The sequence below is a fragment of the Ptychodera flava genome, unplaced genomic scaffold (assembly GCF_041260155.1).
Source record: "Ptychodera flava strain L36383 unplaced genomic scaffold, AS_Pfla_20210202 Scaffold_31__1_contigs__length_3010019_pilon, whole genome shotgun sequence".
NCBI classification, from domain to species: Eukaryota; Metazoa; Hemichordata; class Enteropneusta; family Ptychoderidae; genus Ptychodera; species Ptychodera flava.
In genome coordinates this window covers 1,851,033-1,870,143 of record NW_027248353.1, presented here as the reverse complement: position 1 = coordinate 1,870,143, position 19,111 = coordinate 1,851,033, and the positions used below count along the sequence as shown (strand labels likewise).

At 38.6% G+C, this 19,111-nt stretch overlaps 1 protein-coding gene across 8 annotated transcripts in view; it reads right to left on the bottom strand.

Annotated features, from left to right (window-relative positions):
- The window catches only part of LOC139127409 (high affinity cGMP-specific 3',5'-cyclic phosphodiesterase 9A-like), a 76,284-nt gene extending 59,621 nt beyond the window's left edge, over positions 1-16,663 (bottom strand). For 6 of the 8 annotated variants that reach the window (XM_070693326.1, XM_070693322.1, XM_070693327.1 and 3 more), the window contains exon 1: positions 5,868-6,267. In XM_070693326.1, coding sequence (XP_070549427.1) covers positions 5,868-5,936 — 69 coding nt within the window. In that variant the 5' untranslated portion in view covers positions 5,937-6,267. Of the gene's footprint in view, positions 1-5,867; positions 6,290-16,561 lie in introns of those variants that run through there. The other 2 variants (XM_070693328.1, XM_070693329.1) reach the window with 2 other exon arrangements.
- Between the last annotated feature and the right edge of the window lie 2,448 nt (positions 16,664-19,111).

Here is a 19,111-nt window from a genome sequence, read left to right as displayed (position 1 = left end):
ATGTTTCGGTCGATGGAATATGCGAAGTTTTACTGATGTACAGACAAATTTCAACTTGTTGTTGCTCTGCTAAATCATACAGCCAGTTCGCCGCGGCTGTGAAGCGTGTAGCCGGTTGACCGTTTTGAATTGACTGAAATGATTTGCAGTAAACAAATGAACGGCAACCTTTGGAGACGCTTACATCAATCTGCATTTATTATCTCGTGTGTTTCCGCTGACACCGAGCGCGCTCTAAAAATATCCGAGCCCTCGTATAGAATTGATGAAGTGTATTCATCATTTCCAAAGTGCTTATCCGTACCGATAGGGTGAAAGACTGAAACTTCCTTGGCTTTTTTTGAAGGTTGCTGTGCGTGAAGGCGAGGGAGTTTTGCTGTCTTTGTGGTTCTATATAAATCTCCGATGAGATAATAAATTTGCATGTAAACGTGCAAAGACCCTGATTTTTTAACCCAACACTAATTAGGTATTCATATCAATATGCGGAGGTTAAATGGCAATTAGAGAGATTTATTCATACACAATGGAAGCTGAATTGCGAATGACCCTCTAATTACAGCAATACGTGCATGTGGGTCAGACAGCAAGCTCGTTGTCGTTGATGACATTACGGCTATACCGGACGTGTCATCGTCTTTTTGCCCGCTACTTGGCCTAATTTAATTGCTGCACGATTCGATTAGGAGTGTGTGCAGCGTTTCAAGGTCCCACGACACTTGACGAGAAAGCTATGAGCCTCTTCACTCTACGCAGTTGCCCACTGATATGCTGAACGTAATCAAAATAATGCATGTGATATTTGAAGTGTCTAAAACGATTTGCAGGATGAAGGAAACTTCAGTTGCCGATATTATTACTTTTTACTTGAAGTTATATATATATATATATATATATATATATATATATATATATATATATATATATATATATTATATATATATATATATTATTAAACAAGCTTTTGAGATAATATATAAATTATTATTATTATTGTTGTTGTTGTTGTTGTTGTTGTTGTTATTATTATTATTATTATTATTATTATTATTATTATTATTATTATTAGACAAGCTTTTGAGATAATCGAAGAAAGTCAAGTGCACGGGAAAAGTGTCTTTGCCCGTCAAAAGTTCCGTAAGATGCCGTTTGAATGAGATCTTTACGCGAGTTGACTTCAACCGTCACCGGATGTTAACCACAGTTTGTATTTAATGGTGGCAATAAATCCCGTAGAAATGCACATCCGAACATCTCACTGCAGTGTGTACACTTGAGGCAAATAAAAAAGTTATGATATTAAAATGTAATTTCATCTCGTTGTGGACGTGTCCTCCATATCATATTCGCTCATAAATAACTGAAAAGTCATACATGTGAAACTGGATGTCACTAATACCGATGCCAATATTGACCAATATAAATCATAATACATTGTACATGCAGGCAATACAAAGGATTTTGATACAGCTACATTGAGAAGAATGTGCAAAAGTCAGGACTAGATTTTGCCACAGGGAGGTACGTTTTGGTCATTAGTGTCGTAAAAGGGTGAATACACGATTTATAAGCGGAATTTACGACTTTACGTAAGATATTTGATGTTTGATAACACCATATATTGTGTTTACGTCCATGGAACTGAGATACAAATATTTTATTTTCTTGAAAAGGCGTCGTCGTCAATATCGCGTACCATTCGTTAGATTTGAAGACAGAACGTCGCTGAGACAAGCATATGTAAATTGGAAAGCGGCCACTTCAGCGAGTGTCCGATCAGGTTGATGTTAATATCTGCGAACTGCTTGTATGTCTGTCGTCCACCACATTCTACACATATATCTTCTTTATGGTTAAATTTCAAGATTATCATATTTGGTTGTATACACTAACAGCAAAGGTTTGTGTGACAGCTGGTAGCATTTAGACGTGCAAGCCACACGTCAATTATTAGCCAACTTTTAAGAGTGCTTTTTTCCCTGTAAACAAGGAAATAAATTACGAATATCTCTGTGACAGATGTCATGTATTTAATCAAGGGATGTGCATGAACGCCTCGTGTGTGTGCCCTCAATCAACAGTTGCTGAAAAGCTGCTTTTCGGCCTAACAAGATAGTGTAGCTTTTTCTGTATTGGCATATCCCATAACGAGTACGCTTATTCGGTTTTGGTCCTCCACGCGTTGCCATGTCAACGGGTTTTGTGTCATCTCTAAAGTGACATCTTTTTTCCCGCGTTATTGTGCATGTAAATGTCAGCGCAATTAGGACTCAAAACATGTGGCAGTCAGGAAAGCAAAAGAAATTACAGAGGAGCGAGTAGTGTCTGAATTGCGCAGAAAGGTTATCGCTCAGCTTGTGAATTTTCCAACAACGACGTAACCATGGCAACGTGCATAATAAACACTGACCGGGCGCAATTCACTTCCTTAGAAGGCATGATCGCTGATTGTCGGTTTCGAAGCCGTGAACGCTGTACTCGACAACATCATTACCATCATCATCATCATTATCATCAGCTTTCCCGCCGCCCGCCACCCCTGCAATCATGATGCTAGCCAATTCCAAGGTTGGTTGCCCTGGTGACAGGTACACCAGTGTATTCAATACCGCTACTAACAGATTAATGAGCCCGGCGGACAATAACTTACGTGCCGTGGGCAAATAAGTTTCTTTACTGTTTAATTTTTGTTACATTTTAATGGCCGTTATTAAATGAAATTGTATTGGAACCTGGCACGAAGACAGTGTACTTTCATCTAGGATTACGAATTCGCATTGATGTCACAACATAGCAATGATATAAGTTGCCAAAAGTTTTGTAAATCGCGAACGTACTAATCAGTAGCACCGTGGACAGTAGAATCGAGACTACGTCCTGTGATAGAATTTGGTATAAATATCGCTATATATGATATCGCGATAGCGTCGATAGGAACAGACGTAGCGAAGAAATTTATTCTGTTTGATCTTGTTAGCTGACAGCTTATATCCCTGAGCACGGGATGGGGTAGGGGTGGATACAGGTTTTGTGTTCGCGGGGGAATATCAAGGGAATATTTTAGAAGACTGCAAGTCGGTTGTGCAAAGCACATGCGGGTCCATTACAATTTTGCCGACATGCCGGTGCCCTCACAAAGACACATATGCCCTAGCACAGTCCGTTTAATCACCACACACCGATTTTTCTGTTTTCGATCTCTGGAGATTTGCCCACCGAGCCTCGATACAATTCCGGAATTGATTTTGAAAATCGTTATTGTTAGAGCTGCTACCGTGGCAGCATCGCCAATGCTACGCTGTTCTCATTTTCCCGCAACGAAATAGATCCACCTATCGATCGATCGATCGATCAACCGTCTTGTTAAAAAGGTACACTAGCAACAGCTGTAGCGAATCATTCCAGCGCGCTCTCATTAGAAATCGACAATCTGAATCGTATTGAGAAAATCGGTGTCACTGATAACGCATGCGTTAGAACCATGTTTTCTCCATGAACTCATTTCAAGCCCACAAGCTTAATATCTCCTTTTAAATTACCCGTTGCAGCTTTGATCGCCGCGAGACGCATATACCGTGAGTCTATATAACACACATTAAGAAGGTAATAGCATAGCAACTATTGACCTGGGTACCACAGTATCATCACGTTTATAACTCACACTTTTTCGCTGTTGCGGGATTTTTTGCCACGCATTTCTACGGCGCACAGTAAAATCGTACGAATATTCCATGTTGACATCATCGTCACTCAATGCGTCGCGTGTCGCTGCATGCACCTTTCGTGGCGATAATTGCGATTGCGTAATACGAAGGTGTGTTTACACAATACTTGAATCTGTTAGGAGAAATGAGTCTTGACGAGCTGCCGTTTTCGAAATATTGATTCGTAAAAATCAGTGAGAAACACCTTTAACACCGCCATGCTTGAATATCAAATATTCGTAAAATGTGATCATTGCGTGATTTCTCCTTTAAACAGGAAAGAGTGTGAAATTATTTAATCTTGGCTTCCCCGTTCTTCCGAAAAAAAAAGATATTGCGATTTCAATTTTTGGTGAGTTTAATTTTTACAGAAATTATTGCATTAACATAAAGTTGATACAACACGCCAAGAATATCACTGCGTATTTGAACAGAGGCTTTTGTTTGCGTTGAAAAGCGAACTGCTTGAGAATGTGCGTTCACATCTATATGAGGATTTCTGAGACCTTTGAGGTCGGGCGTTCCGTAATTCTTCCCTATTAAATTTCGTCATCAATTTTTTATGACAGTCACTCTCCGATTACTTGAGTGTCAGATGTCAGGGAACCGACGTTGACATGTGACCTGCTCCGCGTGCACTGGGTCATTTTCTAGAAATGCAAATTCCACAAACCAGGCGGAGACGACAGAACATCCATGCCCGGGTCTTCAGCGCTCCAGTGGATGACTGCTCGGCTACATACCACACGCGCTGATTCGGATGTAAACACTCCAAGATTTAACAATGCTTTGCGTTTGGCTCGATCGACATGGGCATCATGAAGAAGTTATTTACGAGCAGAAATACCAAACAACTTATAGGCATTCCTGGCACGAGGACAGTTTTTGAACGACATTAATTTATGCATTTTTGTCTTGGAGTACGAAGTCATACTGATATCGCGACATACCAATGAAAAAGTTGCCAAAAGTTATATAAATTGTGAACGTAATAACTAGTAGCGCCATTGACAGTAGAATCGACACTACTGCCTATATCACTTGGTATAAATATTGAGACAGCGTCGATAGAATCAGACGTAAGCGTGGAAATGTATAATTCTGTTTGATCTTGTTGGCTGGCAGTTTATTTCCCAGAGCGGGGGGGGGGGGGGGGGGGTGTGCGATTTCTCAGGGTTTTTGTGTGTGAATGTGTTTATGTCGAGGGGGAATATCCTAATATCAGTGATATATCTTCACACTGTTATACCACAAATATATTTTTGAGGACTCTCGTCTATGACTGAGTGTCGAAACGATTGAACGAAGACAATAAATCTCGGTTATGATAGATGAACGAAAAAGCAAAACATACTGGGACAGTCACAGAGGACAGCCGGGCACTTAGAAATTGTATACGATTTATCTTAGGTAAATGTCACCCCTGGAAGAACTTTAAAAATCACAAAAATATTACTGTAGAGCTAAGCAGCGATCTCATGGTACGTTAAGTAAATTGACTTGAAGGGTGGCTTATGACATTTGCTGTAATCAATTTCACACTTATCATTGACGAGTGATGGCACCCGCATTTAACACTCCATGTTTAATATGGGTGTGCTTAACAAAGATTATGGCTTACCCCTTTCCGCATATTATAGATCAATATTCTTTTTTTCCCTTTGTAGTAAACAGATTTTTGAAACAACAAGGAATGATAATGGGATAGAAGGATTTCCCAGATAAGTACGAATGGTCTGGATGGCAGGGAATCAATTGCCATGGCATTCAACGTCTTTGTTGTCATCTCGAGAGGATGTTGTATCCATTGGTGACAGAAATCACCGAGGGATTACACGACATGATAACAAGAACAAGATGTGGTGTGAGTGTTTATTTTCGAGGTGGCATTATGTGACTTTTCGCAGTCACTGAAATTAACACATTTATTCTCTTTTTATCCGCGGTCACGTGCAAGACCCGATGGGTACGTATAGATACGACTCCTAGAAAAAGCCATCGACACTAAAACAATAACAAAACGTTAATAGAATTAGGGATCGACAGATGGATGGACTTTGATGTCAAGAAAGTGCTCTCCGCGGTTCGGTGTTTATTCGACCCTGTTGATAGCAGTAGCGGCACCAGAGAGCACATATATATAATGTAGAATCGTTTTCTTACCTTCTGCAATTTCCCGCTGACGTCTACGTGAATGGTCTTGGCAGAATCGTAGGACGCTCCATTGCCCATGGTGAGCGCTGACCCTGTGCGCTCGCACCGCTATCCGCCACAACTCCTTCCTCTCCGCAAAAAACAACAAACAACGGGTATGTGACTCTCCGCAATGTCGGTGATGTGCACCGAATCAAACAGAAGGGTACTCACTATACGCGACTGGTCAGGGAACACGCAGTTTCACGAAGACGCACACACAAATCAGCGGTCCAATAAAACGCTCTGCTGTACTGAACTATGGACACGTCCTGGAACCGGTTTTCATGGGATACAACAACAGGTAACATCAACCGCACGCCGAATCTAGGATGAGAAATATATCCATGGAAACGAGAGTTAGTGTGATGGAGAACGCAGCGGTCGAAACTGCCAGATTTCATGCGTACAGGCTGACGTCACTATCGCGGGGCCCCCTGCGTCGCCGAACAGCGACAGTAACGAAGCCAATCATGGGGCAGGATATTAATTGGCCCGTGCGTTGCTGGGCGACGAAGCGTGTTGCTGCGCTTCGCTCATGATGGAGATGAAACATCGCTGTTATCTGATGGTGGCGATGGCTTACACATCAAAGAAACGACTCAAGCAGATGAAAACTGAAAAAAAATCGACGACTCAATGCGCCATTAACAAGACTTAGTGAAGCGGGTATAACGACAAATATCCTATGCGGAGAAAACAGAAATCGATACAAGGCATTTGCCCTAATTATTTCAGTCATATCTTGTAAAATGCGCAAATGTCTAAGGTTTTTATCAAATGTCGAGACAGCAAGTGTTGCCGATCGAAAGACTTGTGAGATAACAAAAATCTACCATGACGATCACTTTCAACTAACAAGAGACAAATATGTCAATATTTCAAAACCAGGTCTATGATAAGCATTTCCATACGAATAGCTGTGTTGCTATTTGAACGATATTTGTCGGAAAGGTTAATCCGAGCATTTCAGTTTCAAATATATCCCAGTAAACTTGGCCGCTAAACAATTGGTACACGACTGTTGAGTAGGAGTGGACCGGTCGGGCAAATTTCCGCTGTCGTTATTTTTAATATGAAGTATTTGTTTCTTGTTGTAATGAAATGAATAGTTAGTAATCGGTTTTCAACAGGAATTTTCATTTTCACCTTGTACATGACCTTCCCTCTCGTAAACTTGGTCTTTAGAATGACCAGTGGTCACTCCAGTAAATGTCTTTGTTAGTTTATGTTTATTTAATTATTTACTCATTGTCTATTTATTCATTTATTCATTTATTCTTTCATTCATCTATTTATTCATCTCATTGGTCAGTGAAAAAAGTATTTTGAGGAAAACGTATCTTTGCCAATAACAGTCCGACGACTTTGAAAAGAATGGTTTTGACGCCTATAGCCTGTTACATTTCGACTATCTTGAAATTTCACGTGTGACAAATGAAACGGGGTAGAAATGCTCGCCACAGGGGCAATCGTTCATTTACACTCGTAGTCCAGTCAATCTACGAGATTTTGGCACCCAACCCACCACAAATTGCAACAGAATTTTTTTCTTCAGAATGCATTTTAGTGAGGTACCCAGAACAACATATTAAAAGTTTACTCGAATCCACCTTGGGGAAATATGTCTAATTTGCATAAATCAAATATGGCGGCCAACCATCCAACAACATAACATAATTGGCTATATATCACATATTAAACAAGCTATTTCAGTGATTTCAAAGTCTGAAACTAGTTATTCGGCTCAGAGAATCATTTTGGAGGTATAATGTTTCATATAGGCACCTCATTAATTTGCATAATGCCAATATGGCGGCCAACATTCCTACAAAAGACATTTTCGGTCATATACCACGTATTAAACAAGCTATTTCAGTGATTTTAAAGTTAAAAGTATATTTCTTAGGCATGGACAAACAATTTTCGAGATGCTATGATTTGCAAAGGTAATTTGTTAATTTGCATAATTCCAATATGGTGGCCAACATACCTACAAAAGACATTTTCTGTCATATACCACATATTAACTCTTTGAGCACCAAAGTCTACTTTTGTCAACTTTATAAAATGTACCACAGTCAATTTTTCTGCTTTTTGCCAAAATTTTGATTAAAATCTGTAGCTGCTGAAAAATGGTATCCATTAGGTCCAAACTTATGAAAAAACCGTACAGAAAACTTCACAGAAATTGGTAAAATATAGCATTAAAATGTTGGTCTAAAAAATTACAGCAGTCAAAGGGTAAACAAGCCATTTCTGTGATTTCAAAGTTAAAAGTGTATATCTTTGGCATGGACAAACACTTTTCGAGATGCAATGATTTGCATAGGTACTTCGTTAATTTGCATAAATCCAATAGGGTTGCCAACATACCTACAAAAGACATTTTCTGTCATATACCATGTATTAACCCTTTGGGCACCAAAGTCTATTTTTGTCAACTTTATAAAATGTACCACAGTCAATTTTTCTGCTTTTTGCCAAAATTTTGATTAAAATCTGTAGCTGCTGAAAAATGATATTCATTTGGTCCAAAATTATGAAAAAACGTACAGAAATGTTCACAGAAATTGGTAAAATATTGCATTAAAATTTTGGTGTAAAAAATTACAGCAGTCAAAGGGTTAAACAAGCTATTTCTGTGATTTCAAAGTTAAAAGTATATTTCTTTGGCATGGACAAATGATTTTTGAGGTGCAATGATTTGCGTTGGCACTTCGTTAATTTGCATAAATCCAATACAAAAGAAATTTTCTGTCATAAAATGTATTGAACAATCTATTTCAGCCATTTTGAAGTTTAATTATATTTCTTGAGCATGAAGAAACACCTACTGTGGTTCAATGTTTTTAAAAGACACTTTGATGATTTTCAGAAATTAAATATGGCTGCGAAATTAATGCCCAAATAGCTTCTAATATAAATAAGGTTATGATAGAGTTTTTAGGAATAGGAATGTCAAGAAAAAACTGTCAACAGGGCACTGTACCTAACGCACTGTATTTTGCTCAAACTATATTTTTGCAAATATTCTTCCAATTTTTATTAATTTGTTAACCCAAAATTAAAAATTGGTTAAGTTCACCTTTTAGCTTGGCAAGCGGTCGTAAGTTGCATGATATAGAAGGGTTTATGTATGCAAATGTATGCAAATCACCAGAATTCTTGCTTCCCTTTTATCCGAATTTCAAGATTTCCAAAGAATATAACTCTGTTCTGGCTCGGTCATATTTTCTGAAATTTTCACATTATGTTTTTAAATGCTATATAACAAAACAACTATTTTGTTTTGCAATAAAATTCTTACATTATAAAAATTAGAGGCATTTTAATTTTGCTAACCATGATTTTAAGCACTTTTTTGAGTGTCAGTCGTTCAGCCCATGCCATTTTAGAATGAGGATATACTCTTGTTTCAAGTGAAATATTACATTTCACAAAATAGTTTATACGGGTTTCCTTGTCATCTTAGATGAGAAATATTTCTTCGAAAAAACTGTGTTGGCAACGTGCAGCCCCACCTTAAGTCCCTGAAAATTTATTTTTAAAAATATGGAAAAATACTGTAAAGTTACTTACAATAACGATCCATTTAAGAATAAAAGTTTATTTTAATAGGTGTCTGTGATACCTGAATTCGTTAAAATACCCCATAAATATATTGTATTTTGAAAAGAATGTTAAAGCAAATTTGGTAGACTTACATATATGACTTCCGAACGGATTAAAATACGTATATATTGATGTGAGTTTACTATTGAGATATAAGAAAGTCATGCAATTTAAATTATTTGTGATTTTTCTAAATATGACAACCGTTAATGATTGTTAGTCATCTAATAATAATATATTTCTGAATATAACATTGGATTCATCTGTGTACGGCATTATTTGTGATTTTATAGGTGCTTTATACTCTACAGTGTTAAAACATGTAATCTTTAATGTTTACTGTTTTAAAAAAGTAGTGGACAAAATCTTTAGTTTCCAATTTAGACTGAACCCCTTCCTTATGGACGAGTGCATCTTTAGTACATTCCCCTAGACGATAGGCAAGCAGTCATCACATATAAGAGCAAAAATACAATAAACACAACAAAGATAATAAAAACGCAAAAAATAAAATAATGTGACCAAAAAAAACACATACCACAGTTCAGACAAATTAACACTTAGCGCTGATGCAAACAATATCAGACTTTTAAAAACTTGATCAACACACAAACTCACAAAAATTGAAAATTGTTAAAATTAATTCAAACAACTCATTAGCCAAACAGAATCCAACTGTTACACGATACAAACATGTACATCTGGAAAAATGACACTTGGAAAAATGACTCAAGATGTACTTCTTTGTATTGTGTAATAGTGTTGGATTCTTTTTTTGGACTAATTGTAAGTCTTTGCTAAAGCATACAGTTTTCAGATTTTTTTGAGTTTGTGTGTCCATAAAGTTTTTATGAATCTGACATTGTTTGCAATAGTTCTAAGTTTCAATTTGTGTGTGTTACGACATTTTTCATTTCGGTCATATCATTTTTTCTGTTTTTTTAGCTTTGTTGTGTTTATTGTATTTTGCTGTTATGTGTGATGACTTCTTGCCTATCATCTAAGGGATCTTATAAAGATGCACCCATCCATAAGAAGGGGGTTCAGTCTAAATTAAAAACTAAAGATTTTGAACACGTCTTTTTTTAACAGTAAACATTACAGATTACATGCTTTGACACTGTAGAGTGTTAAACACCCTTACAAATTACGAAAATGCCGCACACAGATGAATTCAATGTTATATTTAGAAAGAGAATATATCATTCAGAAGACTAACATTCATTAACAGCGTCATATACGGAAAAATCAAAATATTTTAAAAATGAATGTCCAAGGACTTAACAATGTCTTCTTGATAGTTTCCTAGTGCTAAAAACTATACCAAAACCGTTATTTATATTAGAAGCTATTAAGCCATAGGCATTAATTTGGCAGCCACATTTAATTTATGCAAATTATCAAAGGGCCTTTGTAAAAATTGAGCCACTAAAAGTGTTTCTTCATACCCAAGAAAAATATTAAAACTTTAAAATCAAAGAAATAGCTTGTTTAATGCGTGGTATATGACCGACAATGTCCTTTGTAGGAATTTTGGCCACCATATCGCATTTATGCAAATTAACAAATTACCTATGCAAATCATAGCATCTCAAAAATCGTTTGTCCATGCCAAAGAAATATACTTTTAACTTTGAAATCACTGAAATAGTTTGTTTAATACGTGGTATATGACCGAAAATGTCTTTTGTAGGAATGTTGGCCGCCATATTGGAATTATGCAAATTAATGAAGTACCTATAAAAAACATGATACCTCCAAAATAATTCCCTGGGCCAAATTACTAGTGTCAGACTTTGCAATCACTGAAACAGCTTGTTTAACATGTGATATATAGCAAATTATGTTATTTTGTTGGATGGTTGGCCGCCATATTTGATTTATGCAAATTAGACATATTTCCCCAAGGTGGATTCGAGTAAACTTTTAATATGTTGTTCTGGGTACCTCATTAAAATGCATTCTGAAGAAAAAAATTCTGTTGCAATTTGTGGTGGGTCTAACCCTATTTTGACTGGACTATAATTTAAACACGCACCAATGGAAGTTCCCTTCGTCATCAGCCAGGTTTTATGATTCGACATCGAGTACGGTGATTTCCGCAACCAAAGCCGGCGCGTGTTATAAATGACAAAAAACCAGTTACGTTGCCATGTTGCCATGTTGAACGGACGGACTCAGTCGATGACAGCTCTGTGTATGCGTAATCGCATCCCGTGTAACAATTTTGAGAGATAATCATAGGTCGTTTTTTTCGTAAGATAATATCAACGATATACAGGAACAGCTGTGACGTCACGGAAAGGCACGATAACTATCTTTATCAGATGAAGTGACAGATACGTATTGTTTGATAACAAAGGGAAATATGGGCCCAGTGGACGTAGTTTATCATACGGGAAATGGAAAATGCACACGTGTAAATTAATTTGCTGGTAGAAACAGGCACATACTGTGTTTTGTATGTTTCATGAAATACACTTAGTTGAATAACGACCTTGGCAGTGAAGGATTAACAAGACCACTATGATTAAGGGGGAATAAGAAACCGAACCAAATTCTTTAAACTAAATACATATATTGAAAGTTGACATACGTTTATCTTGAATGTTATGCATATTTGTGGGATATATATTTAGATATTGCAAGTAGGTTGGTAGGCAGGCAGGCAGGTAGGTAGGTAGGTATGTAGGTATAGGTCTAGGTAGGTAGGCAGGCAGACAGGCAGGCAGGCAGGCAGGTAGACAGGTAGGTAGGTAGGTAGGTAGGTAGTTGGTAGGTAGGCAGGCAGGCAGGCAGAAAGGTAGGTAGGTAAGTAGGTAGGTAGGTAGGAAGGTAGGTATGTAGGTAGGTAGGTAGGTAGGTAGGTAGGTAAGTAGGTAGGTAGGTAGGTAGGCAATGAACCGCGGATGGATGGATGAGCTCACACGTCCGTTGTCCTAATTCTGTGTAGATAATCATTTTCATGATGTATCTGTTTATTTGCTTGTTGACTGGTATCCATGGTGACAGTATCATTGCAGAGATGAAGAGGTTTTGTCAGAGGGATAATCACAAGCTTGTGATCGCTATTCAAAATGTTCAATGATAATGAACTGCGAGGACGCATCGTTTGAATGTCGTGGGAGTTTCCAATGACACCGCATAACATATCGATGTGTGGTCACACTCGGCGTTACTACTCCCATTTACATATACAGCTGTGTCTAAAAAAAACCCTGTTTGCTCAGGTGTTACCGAATTTTACCGAGGGCAGCCGAAATTATGAAATAATGTGTTTTGTCAAAAGGTAGTGCCATGCAGGTATATGCGTTTATACCTCCATGGTAGTGATAACGTCATTTAACAGACGGACTATTCTGTCGGCCACTTTCTTTGTACAAGAGGAATAAACTTTTGTAAATTTTGGCAATTTCACCTGCGTCTGTAACCTATGGAGTTTCGTCGTACAGTAACTTGCGGTAAGAGGGAACGCGGAGTCCAATAACTTTGACAATAGCACAATAAATTTCGGCGTTCTTGGACGCTATTTGACCTTTGACCTCAACACCTTTAGGAAAAAAGAGAAGAGCTTACACGTTTTACAAAAAATGTACATCTAAACATTGAGTACGCACTGAGTGATGGTAAGTCGAAAACCTGTGAATTTGTGTGACCTGCAATTTTACTGCGCGGGTTGAAATTTGTGTGCTTAGCAGACGCGCTGAACGCGTTCCCAGTCTGCCCGTGATTGCTATGGACATCCTCAAAACGCTTTAATATTGACTTTTCTGGTAAAATTGGACTAAAAAGGTATATAATAGTAGGGTTATTCACAAAATACGTACGCGTCGGTAATACCTGAGACGCGTAGCGCCGAGTACAATCCCTCCGCTGCACGATTTACTCGAACATAAATCCCGATATTTTGTGAATGATCTTGTAACATGAAATAAAGGTGTTAAATGGAACGTCGACATGGCACCCCGGCGGTGGCAGCCCGGCGTTGCAGTCCCGGGTTGGTGGTTACCCATGCTTGTTACCCAAGTTTGAAAGTACCCCCTTTCCTAGAATAATTCTGAGAGAAAAACACCCCCTATTTGTGGCAAATCTGGGAGAAATTAGCTGTAAAAAACATACTCTTATTTTCGAAATCTAGGAGGTTAGTATGTTGACTTCCAGGGTTGACCCTGGAGGTTGACTTTGTATACATGTACATACATCACAAATGTTTGTCCTCACCTGATTTTAGTCACATTCATACACAATCATCTTCCTTATCCGTTTGGATCTGAAGTTCATATGTACATACAAACGTACGGTACTGTTTTTCATTTTCTTTGTGAGTGAGACTAGACCAGATTTAGTGTCCTAGGGAGATTATGAAAGGACTACCCCTTATCTCGGAGGTTACTCTGAAAAAGTACCCCTTTTTCTCGATTTCACGGACCTAGAATCTCCGAGATGACTGAAGAAAAACACCCCCTTTTCCGTGAATTTGGTAACGCGCATGGGTACCCACCAACCCGGGGACTGCCACCACCGGGCATGACACTGATTCATTTTAAACACGCGGGCTCTTCAACCGCCCATTTTACTTTGTGTCATTATGGGGTCTCTTCCTACATCCATTAGAGAAATCGGCCACTTTGTTCAACCAATACAACAAATATCCGAACAATGATAGTCACTCTATTGCGAGCCCGCATGGTCATTAACAAAAACCGATGACAGAGTCACTGAGATATTTAAATTGCTAATCAGGACAAAAGAGGGCGCCCTCACTAAGCGTAATGCCAATACGCAAACTCAAGAATCTTTTGGATTTTCTTTAGCTTAAGCTTATTAACACAATTTGGAAAAAAAAATCCAAGTAGTACCGTTCCCACGCACACTAAGTTCCCTTCGGCGTGTTACCGATGTGTGAAGGGACTGAGTGTACAAGGAAATCTCCGGGTTTTACAGGACGATCTCTCTCTCTAAACAGTTATCATCAGGCCACACGCACTCTCTCTCTCTCTCTCTCTCTCTCTCTCTCTCTCTCTCTCTCTCTCTCTCTCCATTGTTAGGGTATACCGATCGTGACTGTCCTAGGACAGACCTCCGCCTTTAAATGTAATTAGGAATTCATGGACAGTTAAATTCACCGGGAATCCTGCAGATACTGTATGCACTCTAGTCTTTGCTCCATAATGCTGGAGTAGTTTTGGTTTTCAAGAATATCAGAACGTGTAAGAAAAATACTGAGTCTAAACTTAGCCTTTTGAATTCCTCAACATCACTGCATATACAGTCTATCGCCAGTAAAGGAAACGAAGTAGAATTTACGTAAACCAAGTTGAGAAATCCAGAAGTTCATTGTTTAATTTTGATTTTAGAAAGTTAAAACATCCCATCGGTCACGCCTTAACACCCTGATGCTTGCTGTTCGGGAACGATCGATGCGGAAACGATCAAACTTAGTGGATCCCCATGGCAACGGCTGACGCCGATAATTAATTAACGACTGAGTGGGGACTACATGGTAGGAACATGTAAGTAAATACTTGTTGCGTCTGCGCAACGGACTTGATATGATTATCGCTTTGGGATCCGGTGCCATCGTTGTATATTAATGGCGTTGTCATGACAATTAACAAAGACAACGAAACCCTACATCTATTTACAATACTGGCAAACAAAACTCAAGGCCGGTATTTTCTGCGTTGTGAAAACTGTCTTGGTTCTCGGTAATGAGAGTATGAAATTCATTTATTTGTCAGGAAAAAAGATATTTTTGGTGTCCGGATTATTGAATCTCCAGTCCCTGGGTCAAAAGTCAACGAAATGTGCGAGAATCACAGCGGGCAATAATTGAAATTTACTGTTACGATGAAGTCAGACCTCACGTCGTTTTGTTCGTGTAGTGACGTCAATTGTAACCGGAACTTCAAGACATTAAAAACTCCCAATGTTGACTATATGTGACGCAATTTTTTAGGAACGGTGCTTTCTTAGATGAAATGGCGAACAATGGAAGGGCATTTCGGCGTTTTGTTTCACTCTGGTTCTGTAGCTCCGGCACAGCGCTGCAAACGCAAATAACGCTACAATGTCACCATAGTTATTTTTTGATGTTTTCGATAAAAACAGTATCAATGTTTAGATCTGAAATACATCCTTATTGCGACAGGCAAGAAAAGAAAAATAAGACGTAATTTTCATGGTCATGCATACGATTTCGCGAGCAAATCAAACATTGCTTTATTTCATCGCGACCTTCACCGCGCCTCGCGATATTTTCTTTTTTGTTGGGTTGAAGCACGCTGCGTTGCGGTTCTCTTCGGTGAGTTCAAGCCGAAAAGTCTGACGTACAGAATTTGAAACCGACAATGCCTAATTCTCTTATTTGTATGGATAAGATTCGAATCCTTGCCTAAAAAAATTCCTTGAAGATTCGAGGCGTATAAAAGGCTCGTAAATACTTCTGTTTGCCAACCACAACGTGTACATACATCCTTCATCGAAGGAAACTTTGCTCGTAAGTGTCAACAAATATTACCCGCGATGAATGGTACAGCAAATATTGTATTTGCCCCCTTCGCACATGTTTTTTGTCTGTTTTGAATTCTTTGGAACGCAATTCGAGCAAATGTGTAGCTGTTTCAATTACGGTGATGGGCACCACTGGCCGTAAAACGTGACCCGCCAGGCAAGCACGGCACCGACAGAGCCGTCCCACCGGTAGCGCTAGCCCCATTTTCCTCGCCTGTAGGCCATTTCACCCGTACAAACGCACTTATTTGAAAACAAAGTACGTTATAATATCTTCGTAAGTGTGTGGTGCATTCTTAAATTGGCCCTCCGCGCTGAAAATTTCTGTCCAAACGTAACTGGCGCAGGTTAAAATTTTAGACTGTGTGTGTTTTCGTTACAAAAATAATCATCAATGGTAAAATATGCAACACTCATGTTACTGGAAATTTTATAACTGTGTCTTTAGCGACGTAAAATCTCAAATATGAAAGAAGCAATCTATATCACTCTGCTAGAAAAGCTAATCTAGAAACAAATTGTAAACGTCGCCTTACCTGCAGCAAACAGATTGTGAAGAAGAGATGCTTTTTCACTCGACGTCAAACGTGAGTCCTGGGGACGAGCAATTACCTCCGTTGTTCGGTGTCGTGTACTGACGAGATGTAGTGTTATGATAATTACACTTCTCACGCTCCGATAGGCACTGAGAGAGTCAGCGTTGACACCGTGCCAGCGATTTGCTTGGTTGAACACAAGCCACGTGAGTTAGTGTCATGTGACCTTATGACGGTTTCAGTGTGATGCGCTCAACTGTCAACTGTTTTTTTTCCCGGCGAACTTGTATCATCCTGTATCTCGGCGTGCGGCGCTTGTCGCAGTGAAACACAAAGTGGCGAGACTGTATCCAACATTTTTACAACTAAGCTTCAAATTAACAAAGTATAATTTCCAAATTTTCTTGTTCAGAACACTGTGTTTATTTTAAACGGGATGGGACCTTGGCTTCACTCGTCAGTTTCAAGTTAATATCATATGCTCATCTAAGAATCACTTGACCGCGCTCATGTCTGACGATACTCTTTACTCATGATGGTAAGTATGTACAAACATACCCTGACGATAGTGTTGAAATGTCAAAATTTGATTAACTACAGGAAACAATATTGCTCAACCTGTACATCTGCCGCCGACTAAAGCACAGTTACTTTTATATCGTTGCTTGAGACAAGTCTTCTCTTGTAAATCGAACTTTAACGATAAAGGACTCGGCAAAAATTAACAGTGCTGAACCAAAACCAGACGAGCGGCTATGATCATTACAAGCTGGAACGACGGCACCTGAGTACTTCATTGACAGAAAAGTGACAGACGGTGCATGGACATAGAAAAGATAACGATTACAACACAAAATTGTACTTAATTCAAATATAACGTGCGTTGAGAAAAAATTGCTGCTGGGAGAAAGTTGACAGAATGGATGTACAGCACAATTTTGCATGAGAACTCTAGGACGTCCGGACAATTCTTATGTGTTGCCGATCATGTCGAAATTAATGACGGTTTTTTTTAATCATAATTTAGATAATATCTTTCACATAAAATTGGAAATAATGCAATGAGTGAAGCTGGCATTCCAGGGAGAATTTCATGGATTTTTATTTTTTTCCTACAATACTGAATACGTCATCCCAGCAAGATGCAAAAACGCTAAGGCCGATAGTGAGGTTGTCGTCTGCACATCCGGGTTATCAATATTTCTTGTCCATCGAATATCTGAGAATCTTCGAAGCTTCGCTCCATAGGAAGTCTTTTTTCGTAGGCGTAGCTCTCATCCTAGATTTACATAAGACCGCTTGTGTAAGCTAGCTTCATATAATTTTTCACCAAACAACCCGTATTTGTCACTGCCCGTGGGGTTATAATACGATCATGTTGACAATAGTAACAAGCCTCCGGGAATTTGTTTGACCTTACAATGGTGTCAATACCATAAACCTTGATATTCCCATTGAGATCAAAACATGGTGGGATTATGAATCGAGCTATTAAATGATTGTTAAGAAATAAACCTTGATATTCCCGTTGAAACCAAAACACCGTGGGATTAGTTGCAAAGCTACATGCATCGCCAACGGACAGTTTCCAAAGATGCTCCCTATCTCTACAACTGATAGCGAAATGGCGCCAACATCCAAAGTGCACTGTATTGAAATATTCTGAATTACACACTACATCAAACATATGCGATAGGATGTCCCTTGGGCTACCAATTTTTACTTCATTTCTGTGTTTTACAAATCATTGATCCCTTGCATCCAAACTGTCCTGTTTCTTTTCAAAATGTTACTAAGGTATTTGTTACGACCATAGATAACGCAATAGAACATACCAGCATAAAGTGGAATGATAACAGATTTCTAAAACACACGAGCATCTAAGATGAAACCCTCCCTGATGTTTGTTAGATAACTGTGCAATAGATACATGCTAATTTTTTGTGCTTGAAAGTTCTAAAGTACCCTGTATTGAAATATATACACACTACATATGGACGTAGTACGGTCACATTCTGAGTTCTGCTAAAATGCAAACTAAGAAATATTTCGATGTATCGAAACATCAAATTTATCCATAAGGCGTTGTTTTTCTGTTGCCGGAGTTCTAGTGACCCTGGGTCATATACATGTACGCTTCATTGCCGTTTCTCCATGGTTTTGTTGTTGATTTTCTCACATTTTCTCCAGTTCCGTTACTCTATAACACAGTTTCATGTAATTCCATACATGCTTGCTTACACTATAAGGAGACTTTCTCAGTTTCTATAATGGCTTTCTGAAAGCTGAACCCGAACAAATTTAAGGTTCGGCATGACGCAAATCGCTGAAGTTAAAAGTAGCCCTAACATATATACATACAAAGTTCACAGAAGAAGGATAACAACTGATCTATATCTTTTATATTTACAAAGTTTGATAACGCTATATAAAGTCGCTTACGGACAACTTGAAAGAAATTTATGCAATAGTATTCAACTGGTGAACTTCTTATGATCAATGGATAATGGGATATTTTTGACCTTATTGACCTAACAGTTAGTACAGTTA